Source organism: Oncorhynchus gorbuscha, linkage group LG02 (assembly GCF_021184085.1).
Source record: "Oncorhynchus gorbuscha isolate QuinsamMale2020 ecotype Even-year linkage group LG02, OgorEven_v1.0, whole genome shotgun sequence".
NCBI lineage: Eukaryota > Metazoa > Chordata > Actinopteri > Salmoniformes > Salmonidae > Oncorhynchus > Oncorhynchus gorbuscha.
The window spans coordinates 653,694-670,732 of NC_060174.1; the positions used below are offsets into that span (position 1 = coordinate 653,694).

Here is a 17,039-nt window from a genome sequence, read left to right on the forward strand (position 1 = left end):
GTCATTTCTTCAGTTATGTTCCAACATCCCTCCATCTTGTGCTTTTTAAGTCTTGGTTGCAATAGTTTATATTTTTTTCTAAGTTGTATAGGTTTTCTGCAAGGTTTTATATACAGTTGAAGTTGGAAGTTTACATACACTTTGGTTGGAGTCATTATTCAACCACTCCACAAATTTCTTCTTAACAAACTATCGTTTTGGAAAGTCAGTTATGCACAAAGTAGATGTCCTGAGACAAGTCATTTTTCCAACACAGACAGATCATTTTCACTCATAACTCACTGTTTCACAATTCCAATGGTTCAGAAGTTTACATAAACTAAGTTGACTGTGCCTTTAAACAGTTTGGTAAATTCCAGAAAATTATGTCATGGCTTTAGAAGCTTCTGATAGGCTAATTGACATAATTTGAGTCAATTGCAGGTGCACCTGTGGATGTATTTCAAGGCCTACCTTCAAACTCAATGCCTCTTTGCTTGACATAATGGGTAAATCAAAAGAAATCAGCCAAGACCTCAGAAAAAAAATTGTAGACCTCCACAAGTCTGGTTCATCCTTGGGAGCAATTTCCAAACGCCTGAAGGTACCACGTTCATCTGTACAAACAACAATATGCAAGTATAAACACCATGGGACCACACAGCCTTCATACCGCTCAGGAAGCAGACGCGTTCTGTATCCTAGAGATGAACGTACTTTGGTGCGAAAAATGTAAATCAATCCCAGAACAACTGCAAATGATCTTATGAAGATGCTGGAGGAAACAGGTACAAAAGTATCTATATCCACAGTAAAACAAGTCCTATATCGACATAACCTGAAAGGCCGCTCAGCAAGGAAGAAGCCAATGCTCTAAAACCACCATTAAAAAAGCCAGACTACGGTTTGCAACTGCATATGGGGACAAAGATCATTATTTTTGGAGAAATGTGCTCTGGTCTGATAAAACAAAATATAACTGTTTGGCCATAATGACCATTGTTATGTTTGGAGAAAAAAAAGAGGGAGGCTTGCAAGCCAAAGAACACCATCCCAACGGTGAAGCACGGGGGTGGCAGCATCATGTTGTGGGGGTGCTTCTCTGCAGGAGGTACTGGTGCACTTCACAAAATAGATGGCATCACGAGGTAGGAAAATTAGGTGAATATTTTTTATTTAACCAGGCAAGTCAGTTAAGAACAAATTCTTATTTTCAATGATGGCCTAGGAACAGCGGGTTAACTGCCTGTTCAGGGGCAGAACGACAGAAGGACCTTGTCAGCTCGAGGGTTTGAACTTGCAACCTTCCGGTTACTAGTCCAACGCTCTAACCACTAGGCTACCCTGCCACAACATCTCAAGACATCAGTCAGGAAGTTAAAGCTTGGTCGCAAATGGGTCTTCCACATGGACAATGACCCCAAGCATACTTCCAAAGTTGTGGCAAAATGGCTTAAGAACAATAAAGTCAAGGTATTGGAGTGGCCATCACAAAGCCCTGACCTCAATCCTATAGAAAATGTGCAAGCAAGGAGGCCTACAAACCTGACTCAGTTTCACCAGCTCTGTCAGGAGGAATGAACCAAAAATCACCCAACTTATTGTGGGAAGCTTGTGGAAGGCAACCCGAAACATTTGACCCAAGTTAAACAACTTAAAGGCAATGCTACCAAATACTAATTGAGTGTATGTAAACTTCTGACCCAATGGGAATGTGATGAAAGAAATAAAAGCTGAAATAAATCACTCTACTATTATTTCACATTCTTAAAATAAAGTGGCGATCCTGACTGACCTAAAACAGGGAATTTTTGCTAGGATTAAATGTCAGCAATTGTGAAAAACGAGTTTAAATGTATTTGGCTAAGGTATATCTGAACTTCCGACTTTAACTGTATGTACGATAAGTCCACTCTCCCCCTCTTTCTTTCCCCACCCCCTTTCCATTGTGTAACAAGCTGTCATATCGGGTTAGTCCACTAGGGACTTTTCATTACATTATGTTAGTAATCAATACAACCAATACCGTGTTTATGTAATTCTGTGTGATTATTTAGTTAGTTAGGAAATAAACAATTAACTGATGAGGTAATGATTAATATGTGACTGTTATTGATGTAAGAGATATCTGTATATCTTTAGAGTTTGAGTCGGGAGATAGTCACTCTTTAAACAACTTTTCCCGTGGTGCCCCAAGTTCCTAATGAGTTAATTGCTACGTGATTAATTTACTTGAGTAATAATTAAACAGAGTAGGTAATTATTTCATAAATAGCAGTCATCACATTAATGATAAAACGTCACATCACCTGGTACCCTGTGTATATAGCCAAGTTATTACCTGGTACCCTGTGTACATAGCCAGGTTATTACCTGGTACCATGTGTATATAGCCAAGTTATCATTACTCATTGATATTTTTTCCTAGTGTTCTTATTTTTTCTTTGGTGTCTCTCTCTGCATTGTGGGGAAGGACCTGGAAGTAAGCTTTTCACTATTAGTCTATAACTGTTATTTACGACGCATGTGACAAATACCATTTGATTTTCTATTTGATTCCAATGTTACCTTTAAGATGTGCGCGGGCTTTTATTTTGTAAAGTGGTTTCTTGCATCAAACAACACAGTACAAAAACATTTTCAGTCACTTCCTTGTTTGACGGGATAAACAGGTTGATCCTGCTGGGGTCTGATCAACTGCTTGGCGTAGCAGCTAGTTGTGTTCTTGTTCTGGTCTATTAATGTTCTGTATTATGTCATGTTTTGTGTGAACCCCAGGAAGAGTAGCTGCTGCTTTTGTAACAGTTAATGGGGATCCAAATAAAATTCCAAGAGGCTGAATGATAGAACAGCTATTTCCATGTTAAAATATTATGGGATGCATTTTCTCCATTGTTTCTGATGGTAGGCCCTACATTATGATCAAATAGACACAGTAGCCTACTTGATCACTGTTAAAACTAACTTAAATAGGGTCCAGCCTCAGTGTTCACAGTAAACGCTCGCTGGAAGTTGCTCAGCAGATCTGAAATTTGCTCATTGCCAAAAAAGATTAGAGGGAACATTGAAGGTGTCCCTACAGTAGTTGGACAGTGCTTGGAGGTGTCCCTACCGTAGTTGGACAGTGCTTGGAGGTGTCCCTACAGTAGTTGGATAGTGCCTGGAGGTGTCCCTACCGTAGTTGGACAGTGCTTGGAGGTGTCCCTACAGTAGTTGGACAGTGCTTGGAGGTGTCCCTACCATAGTTGGACAGTGCTTGGAGGTGTCCCTACAGTAGTTGGACAGTGCTTGGAGGTGTCCCTAGCGTAGTTGGACAGTGCTTGGAGGTGTCCCTACTGTAGTTGGACAGTGCTTGGAGGTGTCCCTACTGTAGTTGGACAGTGCTTGGAGGTGTCCCTACCGTAGTTGGACAGTGCTTGGAGGTGTCCCTACAGTAGTTGGACAGTGCCTGGAGGTGTCCCTACCGTAGTTGGACAGTGCTTGGAGGTGTCTCTACCGTAGTTGGACAGTGCTTGGAGGTGTCCCTACACTAGTTGGACAGTGCCTGGAGGTGTCCCTACCGTAGTTGGACAGTGCTTGGAGGTGTCCCTACAGTAGTTGGACAGTGCCTGGAGGTGTCCCTACCGTAGTTGGACAGTGCTTGGAGGTGTCCCTACCGTAGTTGGACAGTGCTTGGAGGTGTCCCTACAGTAGTTGGACAGTGCTTGGAGGTGTCCCTACCGTAGTTGGACAGTGCTTGGAGGTGTCCCTACCGTAGTTGGACAGTGCTTGGAGGTGTCCCTACAGTAGTTGGACAGTGCTTGGAGGTGTCCCTACCGTAGTTGGACAGTGCTTGGAGGTGTCCCTACAGTAGTTGGACAGTGCTTGGAGGTGTCCCTACCGTAGTTGGACAGTGCTTGGAGGTGTCCCTACCGTAGTTGGACAGTGCTTGGAGGTGTCCCTACCGTAGTTGGACAGTGCTTGGAGGTGTCCCTACCGTAGTTGGACAGTGCTTGGAGGTGTCCCTACCGTAGTTGGACAGTGCTTGGAGGTGTCCCTAGCGTAGTTGGACAGTGCTTGGAGGTGTCCCTAGCGTAGTTGGACAGTGCTTGGAGGTGTCCCTACCGTAGTTGGACAGTGCTTGGAGGTGTCCCTACCGTAGTTGGACAGTGCTTGGAGGTGTCCCTACCGTAGTTGGACAGTGCTTGGAGGTGTCCCTACCGTAGTTGGACAGTGCTTGGAGGTGTCCCTACGTAGTTGGACAGTGCCTGGAGGTGTCCCTACACTGTCCCTACAGTAGTTGGACAGTGACAGTGCTTGGAGGTGTCCCTACCGTAGTTGGACAGTGCTTGGAGGTGTCCCTACCGTAGTTGGACAGTGCTTGGAGGTGTCCCTACCGTAGTTGGACAGTGCTTGGAGGTGTCCCTACCGTAGTTGGACAGTGCTTGGAGGTGTCCCTACCGTAGTTGGACAGTGCTTGGAGGTGTCCCTACCGTGGACAGTTGGACAGTGCTTGGAGGTGTCCCTACCGTAGTTGGACAGTGCTTGGAGGTGTCCCTACCGTAGTTGGACAGTGCTTGGAGGTGTCCCTACCGTAGTTGGACAGTGCTTGGAGGTGTCCCTACCGTAGTTGGACAGTGCTTGGAGGTGTCCCTACCGTAGTTGGACAGTGCTTGGAGGTGTCCCTACCGTAGTTGGACAGTGCCTGGAGGTGTCCCTACCGTAGTTGGACAGTGCTTGGAGGTGTCCCTACCGTAGTTGGACAGTGCTTGGAGGTGTCCCTACCGTAGTTGGACAGTGCTTGGAGGTGTCCCTACCGGAAGGTGTCCCTACCGTAGTTGGACAGTGCTTGGAGGTGTCCCTACCGTAGTTGGACAGTGCTTGGAGGTGTCCCTACCGTAGTTGGACAGTGCTTGGAGGTGTCCCTACCGTAGTTGGACAGTGCTTGGAGGTGTCCCTACAGTAGTTGGACAGTGCCTGGAGGTGTCCCTACCGTAGTTGGACAGTGCTTGGAGGTGTCCCTACCGTAGTTGGACAGTGCTTGGAGGTGTCCCTACAGTAGTTGGACAGTGCTTGGAGGTGTCCCTACCGTAGTTGGACAGTGCCTGGAGGTGTCCCTAGCGTAGTTGGACAGTGCCTGGAGGTGTCCCTACCGTAGTTGGACAGTGCCTGGAGGTGTCCCTACACTAGTTGGACAGTGCTTGGAGGTGTCCCTACCGTAGTTGGACAGTGCTTGGAGGTGTCCCTACCGTAGTTGGACAGTGCTTGGAGGTGTCCCTACCGTAGTTGGACAGTGCTTGGAGGTGTCCCTACCGTAGTTGGACAGTGCTTGGAGGTGTCCCTACCGTAGTTGGTGCTTGGAGGTGTCGTAGTTGGACAGTGCTGGAGGTGTCCCTACCGTAGTTGGACAGTGCTTGGAGGTGTCCCTACCGTAGTTGGACAGTGCTTGGAGGTGTCCCTACCGTAGTTGGACAGTGCTTGGAGGTGTCCCTAGCGTAGTTGGACAGTGCCTGGAGGTGTCCCTAGCGTAGTTGGACAGTGCTTGGAGGTGTCCCTACCGTAGTTGGACAGTGCCTGGAGGTGTCCCTACACTAGTTGGACAGTGCTTGGTGGTGTCCTGGAGGTGTCCCTACCGTAGTTGGACAGTGCTGGAGGTGTCCCTACCGTAGTTGGACAGTGCTTGGAGGTGTCCCTACCGTAGTTGGACAGTGCTTGGAGGTGTCCCTACCGTAGTTGGACAGTGCTTGGAGGTGTCCCTACCGTAGTTGGACAGTGCTTGGAGGTGTCCCTACCGTAGTTGGACAGTGCTTGGAGGTGTCCCTACCGTAGTTGGACAGTGCTTGGAGGTGTCCCTACCGTAGTTGGACAGTGCTTGGAGGTGTCCCTACCGTAGTTGGACAGTGCTTGGAGGTGTCCCTACCGTAGTTGGACAGTGCTTGGAGGTGTCCCTACCGTAGTTGGACAGTGCTTGGTGGTGTCCTACCGTAGTTGGACACAGTGCTTGGACAGTGCTTGGAGGTGTCCCTACCGTAGTTGGACAGTGCTTGGAGGTGTCCCTACCGTAGTTGGACAGTGCTTGGAGGTGTCCCTACCGTAGTTGGACAGTGCTTGGAGGTGTCCCTACCGTAGTTGGACAGTGCTTGGAGGTGTCCCTACCGTAGTTGGACAGTGCTTGGAGGTGTCCCTACCGTAGTTGGACAGTGCTTGGAGGTGTCCCTACCGTAGTTGGACAGTGCTTGGAGGTGTCCCTACCGTAGTTGGACAGTGCTTGGTGGTGACAGTGTTGGACAGTGCTTGGTGGTGTCCCTACCGTAGTTGGACAGTGCTTGGTCCCTACCGTAGTTGGACAGTGCTTGGAGGTGTCCCTAGCGTAGTTGGACAGTGCTTGGAGGTGTCCCTACCGTAGTTGGACAGTGCTTGGAGGTGTCCCTACCGTAGTTGGACAGTGCTTGGAGGTGTCCCTACCGTAGTTGGACAGTGCTTGGAGGTGTCCCTACCGTAGTTGGACAGTGCTTGGAGGTGTCCCTACCGTAGTTGGACAGTGCTTGGAGGTGTCCCTACCGTAGTTGGACAGTGCTTGGAGGTGTCCCTACCGTAGTTGGACAGTGCTTGGAGGTGTCCCTACCGTAGTTGGACAGTGCTTGGAGGTGTCCCTACCGTAGTTGGACAGTGCTTGGAGGTGTCCCTACCGTAGTTGGACAGTGCTTGGAGGTGTCCCTACCGTAGTTGGACAGTGCTTGGAGGTGTCCCTACCGTAGTTGGACAGTGCTTGGAGGTGTCCCTACCGTAGTTGGACAGTGCTTGGAGGTGTCCCTACCGTAGTTGGACAGTGCTTGGAGGTGTCCCTACCGTAGTTGGACAGTGCTTGGAGGTGTCCCTACCGTAGTTGGACAGTGCTTGGAGGTGTCCCTACCGTAGTTGGACAGTGCTTGGAGGTGTCCCTACCGTAGTTGGACAGTGCTTGGAGGTGTCCCTACCGTAGTTGGACAGTGCTTGGAGGTGTCCCTACCGTAGTTGGACAGTGCTTGGAGGTGTCCCTACCGTAGTTGGACAGTGCTTGGAGGTGTGACCAGTTGGACAGTGCTTGGAGGTGTCCCTACCGTAGTTGGACAGTGCTTGGAGGTGTCCCTACCGTAGTTGGACAGTGCTTGGAGGTGTCCCTACCGTAGTTGGACAGTGCTTGGAGGTGTCCCTAGCGTAGTTGGACAGTGCTTGGAGGTGTCCCTAGCGTAGTTGGACAGTGCTTGGAGGTGTCCCTACTGTAGTTGGACAGTGCTTGGAGGTGTCCCTACCGTAGTTGGACAGTGCTTGGAGGTGTCCCTACCGTAGTTGGACAGTGCTTGGAGGTGTCCCTACCGTAGTTGGACAGTGCTTGGAGGTGTCCCTACCGTAGTTGGACAGAGCCTGGCGGTGAAGATGTTTCTGATGGTGGATATAAGTCCAGTGTGGAGGTCCTGGTTCAGACCCAGGAAGTGACTGAAGGACAGCAGAACCACCTCTCTAGAATGGACATCTAGCCAGGATCTGATCTCCTGAAGAACGGTCTGTGGAGAACAGACAAACTGGTGTAACACAATCACAGTAACATCTGAAATCAATGATATATCCCAAATCCTATTTGTATATGTCGTAAGGTTGTCAGAGAAGAACAGGAGTCTAGTTAATGGTACGACCCCTCTCTGTAGCCCCTTGTCAGGATGTCTACTATACTATAGTATAGAAGGACAGATTATACCTTTAACATTGAATGTAGTCTACACTCTGTGGTAGAATCACACCTCTACATTGAATGTAGTCTACACTCTGTGGTAGAATCACACCTCTACATTTAGCATAGTGTACACTCCGTAGTATAACACCTCTACATTGAGCATAGTGTACACTCCGTAGTATCACACCTCTACATTTAGCGTAGTGTACACTCCGTAGTATCACACCTCTACATTTAGCATAGTGTACACTCCATAGTATCACACCTCTACAGTGAGTGTACACTCCATAGTATCATACCTCTACAGTGAGTGTAGTGTATACTCCATAGTATCACACCTCTACATTGAGCATAGTGTACACTCCTTAGTATCACACCTCTACATTTAGCGTAGTGTACACTCCGTAGTATCACACCTCTACATTTAGCGTAGTGTACACTCCGTAGTATCACACCTCTACATTTAGCATAGTGTATACTCCATAGTATCACACCTCTACATTGAGCATAGTGTACACTCCATAGTATCATACCTCTACAGTGAGTGTAGTGTACACTCCATGGTAGAAGTACAGGTCAGTAGAGGTGTCGTTGGGTCGATGTGCGATCCTCAGGTCAAGATATCTGACCCCACAGTCTAGCTGCTCCTTCACTGTCGCCTCCTATAGGATATTATCAGATTAACTTTATCAGATCATCAACATTATCAGATCATCAACATTATCAGATCAGCTACATTATCAGAGCAACAATATTATTATTATTATTATTATTAGATCATCTACATTATCAGATCGACATTATTATCAGATCATCAACATTATCAGATCATCAACATTATCAGATCATCAACATTATCAGATCAACAATATTATTAGATCATCTACATTATTAGAGCAACAATATTATCAGATCATCTACATTATCAGATCAACAATATTATCAGATCATTAACATTATCAGATCATCAACATTATCAGATCAACAATATTATTAGATCATCTACATTATCAGATCAACAATATTATCAGATCATCAACATTATCAGATCAACAATATTATTAGATCATCTACATTATCAGATCATCAACATTATCAGATCAACAATATTATTAGATCTACATTATCAGATCATCTACATTATCAGATCATCAACATTATCAGATCGACATTATTATCAGATCATCAACATTATCAGATCAACAATATTATTAGATCATCTACATTATCAGATCATCAACATTATCAGATCGACATTATTATCAGATCATCAACATTATCAGATCGACATTATTATCAGATCTACATTATTATAAGATCTACATTATCAGAGCAACAACATTATCAGATCATCAACATTATCAGATCTACATTATCAGATCGTCAACATTATCAGATCTACATTATCAGATCATCAACATTATCAGATCATCAACATTATCAGATCTACATTATCAGATCGACATTAATATCAGATCTACATTATCAGATCATAAACATTATGCGATTGACATTATTATCTGATCAACAACATTATCAGATCAACTTAATCAGATCAACATTATTATCAGATCGACAACATGATCAGATCAACAACTTTATTAACCCAACCAGCACTGAGGGCCAGATGTACTGCCACCACCGAGGGCCAGATGTCCTGCCACCACCGAGGGCCAGATGTCCTGCCACCACCGAGGGCCAGATGTCCTGCCAGCACCGAGGGCCAGATGTCCTGCCACCATCGAGGGCCAGATGTCCTGCCAGCACCGAGGGCCAGATGTCCTGCCAGCACGAGGGCCAGATGTCCTACCAGCACCGAGGGCCAGATGTCCTGCCAGCACCGAGGGCCAGATGTACTGCCAGCACCGAGGGCCAGATGTCCTGCCAGCACCGAGGGCCAGATGTCCTGCCAGCACCGAGGGCCAGATGTCCTGCCACCACCGAGGGCCAGATGTCCTACCAGCACCGAGGGCCAGATGTCCTGCCACCACCGAGGGCCAGATGTCCTGCCAGCAGGTGTAAAGTCTGCACCAGAAGTGTTATGCCATCTAGGTCAGGGTGGTCAAACTCAATTCCTGGAGGGCTGTGTCTCTGCTGGTTTTTGTTATTTTGTTTCAATTTGTGTCCAATTAAGACCTAGCCAACCAGATGAGGGGAGTACCTAACTAATCAATGATCTTTATAGATCAATAAAGTGCAAGCGAGGATTAAAAACCTGCATACATTGTGCTCCAGAAATGTAGTTTGACACCCCTGATCAGTTGTTAAAAATCATACCTGTGTAACTGCCCATTTATAAACAAACGGTCGTATCAGGGGCTTCATGTATTTGTCCAGCTTCTGCAGCAAATCAGGTTGGGTCAGGTCGACAGGGGAGCGGTCACTCCTATCCAGACAGTAGGTTATGGCATTATGGCTTCCTAAACAGGGAATCAAGGTACAGACAGATAGGGCCTGATATTACACGTGTATGGTCACTGGCATGTGTCAGCCTAGTACCCATATGATGCCCCTAAGTGTATGGTCACTGGCATGTGTCAGCCTAGTACCCATATGATGCCCCTAAGTGTATGGTCACTGGCATGTGTCAGCCTAGTACCCATATGATGCCCCTAAGTGTATGGTCACTGGCATGTGTCAGCCTAGTACCCATATGATGCCCCTAAGGATGCAGTTCCTAAGGATCCAGGTTACAACATACAGTAGGCGGCCTATTATTCATTAAATCCCTTACTTCCCTACAAGGGAAATGGAAAGTGATGACATAATGCCATCTGATTATAGTGATGGTGACATAATGCAATCTGATTAAAGTGTTGTGACATAATGCCATCTGATTAAAGAGTTGATGACATAATGCCATCTGATTAAAGTGTTGTGACATAATGACATAATGTCATCTGATTAAAGAGTTGTGACATAATGCCATCTGATTAAAGAGTTGATGACATAATGACATAATGCCATCTGATTAAAGTGTTGTGACATAATGTCATCTGATTAAAGTGTTGTGACATAATGTCATCTGATCAGTGTTGGTGACATAATGTCATCTGATTAAAGTGTTGTGACATAATGACATCTGATTAAAGAGTTGATGACATAATGACATAATGCCATCTGATTAAAGTGTTGATGACATAATGACATAATGCCATCTGATTAAAGAGTTGATGACATAATGACATAATGCCATCTGATTAAAGTGTTGTGACATAATGTCATCTGATTAAAGTGTTGTGACATAATGTCATCTGATTAAAGTGTTGTGACATAATGTCATCTGATCAGTGTTGGTGACATAACGTCATCTGATTAAAGTGTTGGTGTTGTGAGATAATGCCATCTGATTAAAGAGTTGATGACATAATGACATAATGTCATCTGATTAAAGTGTTGTGACATAATGACATAATGCCATCTGATGAAAGTGTTGATGACATAATGACATAATGCCATCTGATTAAAGAGTTGATGACATAATGCAATCTGATTAAAGAGTTGATGACATAATGACATCTGATCAAAGAGTTGATGACATAATGACATAATGCCATCTGATCAAAGAGTTGATGACATAATGACATAATGACATCTGATTAAAGTGTTGTGACATAATGACATAATGCCATCTGATTAAAGTGTTGTGACATAATGACATAATGCCATCTGATTAAAGTGTTGTGACATAATGCCATCTGATCAAAGAGTTGATGACATAATGACATAATGCCATCTGATTAAAGAGTTGATGACATAATGCCATCTGATTAAAGAGTTGATGACAAAATGACATAATGCCATCTGATTAAAGTGTTGTGACATAATGCCATCTGATTAAAGAGTTGATGACATAATGCCATTTGTTTAAAGAGTTGATGACAAAATGACATAATGCCATCTGATTAAAGTGTTGTGACATAATGCCATCTGATTAAAGTGTTGATGACATAATGACATAATGCCATCTGATTAAAGTGTTGATGACATAATGACATAATGCCATCTGATTAAAGTGTTGATGACATAATGACATAATGCCATCTGATTAAAGTGTTGATGACATAATGACATAATGCCATCTGATTAAAGTGTTGATGACATAATGCCATCTGATTAAAGAGTTGATGACATAATGACATGGTCCTTCTGTAGCTCAGTTGGTAGAGCATGGCGCTTGTAACGCCAGGGTAGTGGGTTCGATTCCCGGGACCACCCATACGTAGAATGTATGCACACATGACTGTAAGTCGCTTTGGATAAAAGCGTCTGCTAAATGGGATATATTATATATAGTTAAGTTGTAGGTAGAGACGTAGTTATATTATTATATTATTATTACATAATGCCATCTGATTAAAGTGTTGTGACATAATGACATAATGACATAATGCCATCTGATTAAAGTGTTGTGACATAATGACATAATGACATAATGCCATCTGATTAAAGTGTTGTGACATAATGACATAATGACATAATGCCATCTGATTAAAGTGTTGTGACATAATGACATAATGACATAATGCCATCTGATTAAAGAGTTGATGACATAATGACATAATGCCATCTGATTAAAGAGTTGATGACATAATGACATAATGCCATCTGATTAAAGTGTTGTGACATAATGACATCTGATTAAAGAGTTGATGACATAATGACATCTGATTAAAGAGTTGATGACATAATGCAATCTGATTAAAGAGTTGATGACATAATGACATAATGCCATCTGATTAAAGAGTTGATGACATAATGACATAATGCCATCTGATTAAAGAGTTGATGACATAATGACATAATGCCATCTGATTAAAGTGTTGATGACATAATGACATAATGCCATCTGATTAAAGAGTTGATGACATAATGACATAATGCCATCTGATTAAAGAGTTGATGACATAATGACATAATGCCATCTGATTAAAGAGTTGATGACATAATGACATAATGCCATCTGATTAAAGAGTTGATGACATAATGCCATCTGATTAAAGAGTTGATGACATAATGACATAATGCCATCTGATTAAAGAGTTGATGACATAATGACATAATGCCATCTGATTAGAGTTGTGACATAATGTCATCTGATTAAAGAGTTGTGACATAATGCCATCTGATTAAAGAGTTGATGACATAATGACATAATGCCATCTGATTAAAGTGTTGTGACATAATGTCATCTGATTAAAGTGTTGATGACATAATGCCATCTGATTAAAGTGTTGGTGTTGTGACATAATGACATAATGTCATCTGATTAAAGTGTTGGTGTTGTGACATAATGTCATCTGATTAAAGTGTTGATGTTGATGACATAATGTCATCTGATTAAAGTGTTGATGTTGGTGACATAATGTCATCTGATCAGTGTTGGTGACATAATGTCATCTGATTAAAGTGTTGGTGTTGTGACATAATGCCATCTGATTAAAGAGTTGATGACATAATGCCATCTGATTAAAGAGTTGATGACAATGACATAATGCCATCTGATTAAAGTGTTGGTGTTGTGACATAATGCCATCTAATTAAAGTGGTGGTGTGAATGCAGCAGAACAGCAGTACTGTAATGTGTTTAAAAGCTATGGTGAAGTAATTAATAGTAGATACAGTAGACCAGTTCAGTACAGCTAGGTTCCTCAGGGGAACGTCCCATAGAGCACAGGGCAGGTGATTCATTCAGCTGTCTTACCTGGTACAGCTAGGTTCCTCAGGGGAACGTCCCATAGAGCACAGGGCAGGTGATCCATCAAGGTGTCTTACCTGGTACAGCTAGGTTCCTCAGGGGAACGTCCCATAGAGCACAGGGCAGGTGATTCATTCAGCTGTCTTACCTGGTATAGCTAGGTTCCTCAGGGGAACGTCCCATAGAGCACAGGGCAGGTGATCCATCAAGGTGTCTTACCTGGTATAGCTAGGTTCCTCAGGGGAACGTCCCATAGAGCACAGGGCAGGTGATCCATCCAGCTGTCCATGGGAAGTTCCTTCAGAGACACCTGCACTTCAGACACCACCTCTGAAGACATTTGTGGGTGCTAAAGATGTACAGTTATATTTCATCAAACAATGTACTGAAATTAATGACTGACTGTCCTCTAATGCAGGACTGTCCTCTAATGACTAATGACTGACTGTCCTCTAATGCAGGACTGTCCTCTAATGTCCTCTAATGAATGACTGTCCTCTAATGAATGACTGTCCTCTAATGAATGACTGTCCTCTAATGAATGACTGTCCTCTAATGAATGACTGTCCTCTAATGAACGACTGTCCTCTAATGAACGACTGTCCTCTAATGACCGACTGTCCTCTAATGACCGACTGTCCTCTAATGACCGACTGTCCTCTAATGACCGACTGTCCTCTAATGACCGACTGTCCTCTAATGACCGACTGTCCTCTAATGCAGGACTGTCCTCTAATGCAGGACTGTCCTCTAATGCAGGACTGTCCTCTAATGACTAATGAATGACTGTCCTCTAATGCAGGACTGTCCTCTAATGCAGGACTGTCCTCTAATGCAGGACTGTCCTCTAATGCAGGACTGTCCTCTAATGAATGACTGTCCTCTAATGAATGACTGTCCTCTAATGAATGACTGTCCTCTAATGACCGACTGTCCTCTAATGACCGACTGTCCTCTAATGACCGACTGTCCTCTAATGACCGACTGTCCTCTAATGACCGACTGTCCTCTAATGACCGACTGTCCTCTAATGACTGACTGTCCTCTAATGCAGGACTGTCCTCTAATGACTAATGACCGACTGTCCTCTAATGCAGGACTGTCCTCTAATGCAGGACTGTCCTCTAATGCAGGACTGTCCTCTAATGCAGGACTGTCCTCTAATGCAGGACTGTCCTCTAATGAATGACTGTCCTCTAATGAATGACTGTCCTCTAATGAATGACTGTCCTCTAATGAATGACTGTCCTCTAATGAATGACTGTCCTCTAATGAATGACTGTCCTCTAATGAATGACTGTCCTCTAATGACTGACTGTCCTCTAATGACTAATGACCGACTGTCCTCTAATGCAGGACTGTCCTCTAATGCAGGACTGTCCTCTAATGCAGGACTGTCCTCTAATGAATGACTGTCCTCTAATGAATGCCTGTCCTCTAATGAATGACTGTCCTCTAATGAATGACTGTCCTCTAATGAATGACTGTCCTCTAATGAATGACTGTCCTCTAATGAATGACTGTCCTCTAATGAATGACTTTCCTCTAATGACCGACTGTCCTCTAATGACCGACTGTCCTCTAATGACCGACTGTCCTCTAATGACCGACTGTCCTCTAATGACTGACTGTCCTCTAATGACTGACTGTCCTCTAATGCAGGACTGTCCTCTAATGACTAATGAATGACTGTCCTCTAATGCAGGACTGTCCTCTAATGCAGGACTGTCCTCTATTGAATGACTGTCCTCTAATGAACGACTGTCCTCTAATGCAGGACTGTCCTCTAATGCAGGACTGTCCTCTAATGCAGGACTGTCCTCTATTGAATGACTGTCCTCTAATGAATGACTGTCCTCTAATGAATGACTGTCCTCTAATGACCAACTGTCCTCTAATGACCAACTGTCCTCTAATGACCGACTGTCCTCTAATGACCGACTGTCCTCTAATGACCGACTGTCCTCTAATGACCGACTGTCCTCTAATGACCGACTGTCCTCTAATGACTGACTGTCCTCTAATGACTGACTGTCCTCTAATGCAGGACTGTCCTCTAATGACTAATGAATGACTGTCCTCTAATGCAGGACTGTCCTCTAATGCAGGACTGTCCTCTAATGCAGGACTGTCCTCTATTGAATGACTGTCCTCTAATGCAGGACTGTCCTCTAATGCAGGACTGTCCTCTAATGCAGGACTGTCCTCTATTGAATGACTGTCCTCTAATGAATGACTGTCCTCTAATGAATGACTGTCCTCTAATGACCAACTGTCCTCTAATGACCGACTGTCCTCTAATGACCGACTGTCCTCTAATGACCGACTGTCCTCTAATGAATGACTGTCCTCTAATGACCGACTGTCCTCTAATGACCGACTGTCCTCTAATGACTGACTGTCCTCTAATGCAGGACTGTCCTCTAATGACTAATGAACGACTGTCCTCTAATGCAGGACTGTCCTCTAATGCAGGACTGTCCTCTAATGCAGGACTGTCCTCTAATGCAGGACTGTCCTCTAATGACTGACTGTCCTCTAATGACTGACTGTCCTCTAATGACTGACTGTCCTCTAATGACTGACTGTCCTCTAATGACTGACTGTCCTCTAATGCAGGACTGTCCTCTAATGCAGGACTGTCCTCTAATGCAGGACTGTCCTCTAATGACCGACTGTCCTCTAATGACCGACTGTCCTCTAATGACCGACTGTCCTCTAATGACCGACTGTCCTCTAATGACCGACTGTCCTCTAATGACCGACTGTCCTCTAATGACCGACTGTCCTCTAATGACTGACTGTCCTCTAATGACTGACTGTCCTCTAATGCAGGACTGTCCTCTAATGACTAATGAACGACTGTCCTCTAATGCAGGACTGTCCTCTAATGACTGACTGCCCTCTAATGACTGAGACCTCTATGTATTTTAAATAGTTCTAAGGTCAGCCGACCATCTGCCATTTAAACTAGGTCAGCCGTCCATCTGCCAGCCATTTAAACTAGGTCAGCCGTCCATCTGCCAGCCATTTAAACTAGGTCAGCCGTCCATCTGCCAGCCATTTAAACTAGGTCAGCCGTCCATCTGCCAGCCATTTAAACTAGGTCAGCCGTCCACCTGCCATTTAAACTAGGTCAGCAGTCCACCTGCCATTTAAACTAGGTCAGCTGTCCATCTGCCAGCCATTTAAACTAGGTCAGCCGTCCATCTGCCATTTAAACTAGGTCAGCCGTCCATCTGCCAGCCATTTAAACTAGGTCAGCCGTCCATCTGCCATTTAATCTAGGTCAGCCGTCCATCTGCCAGCCATTTAAACTAGGTCAGCCGTCCATCTGCCATTTAAACTAGGTCAGCCGTCCATCTGCCATTTAAACTAGGTCAGCCGTCCATCTGCCATTTAAACTAGGTCAGCCGTCCATCTGCCATTTAAACTAGGTCAGCCGTCCATCTGCCATTTAAACTAGGTCAGCCGTCCATCTGCCAGCCATTTAAACTAGGTCAGCCGTCCATCTGCCAGCCATTTAAACTAGGTCAGCCGTCCATCTGCCAGCCATTTAAACTAGGTCAGCCGTCCATCTGCCAGCCATTTAAACTAGGTCAGCCGTCCATCTGCCAGCCATTTAAACTAGGTCAGCAGTCCATCGGCCATTTAAACTAGGTCAGCCGTCCA

General features: G+C 44.6%; 1 protein-coding gene across 1 annotated transcript in view; it reads right to left on the minus strand.

The window, feature by feature from the left end:
• plcxd1 (phosphatidylinositol-specific phospholipase C, X domain containing 1) overlaps window positions 1–17,039 on the minus strand; it is a 61,722-nt gene that overhangs the window by 25,187 nt on the left and 19,496 nt on the right. Inside the window, exons 2-5 of the mRNA XM_046299467.1 lie at window positions 13,587–13,716; window positions 9,947–10,089; window positions 8,203–8,331; window positions 7,347–7,502 (exon numbers count right to left, since the gene is read on the minus strand). Of these exons, the coding sequence (XP_046155423.1) occupies window positions 7,347–7,502; window positions 8,203–8,331; window positions 9,947–10,089; window positions 13,587–13,707 (549 nt within the window). The 5' untranslated portion in view covers window positions 13,708–13,716. The remainder of the gene's footprint in view (window positions 1–7,346; window positions 7,503–8,202; window positions 8,332–9,946; window positions 10,090–13,586; window positions 13,717–17,039) is intronic.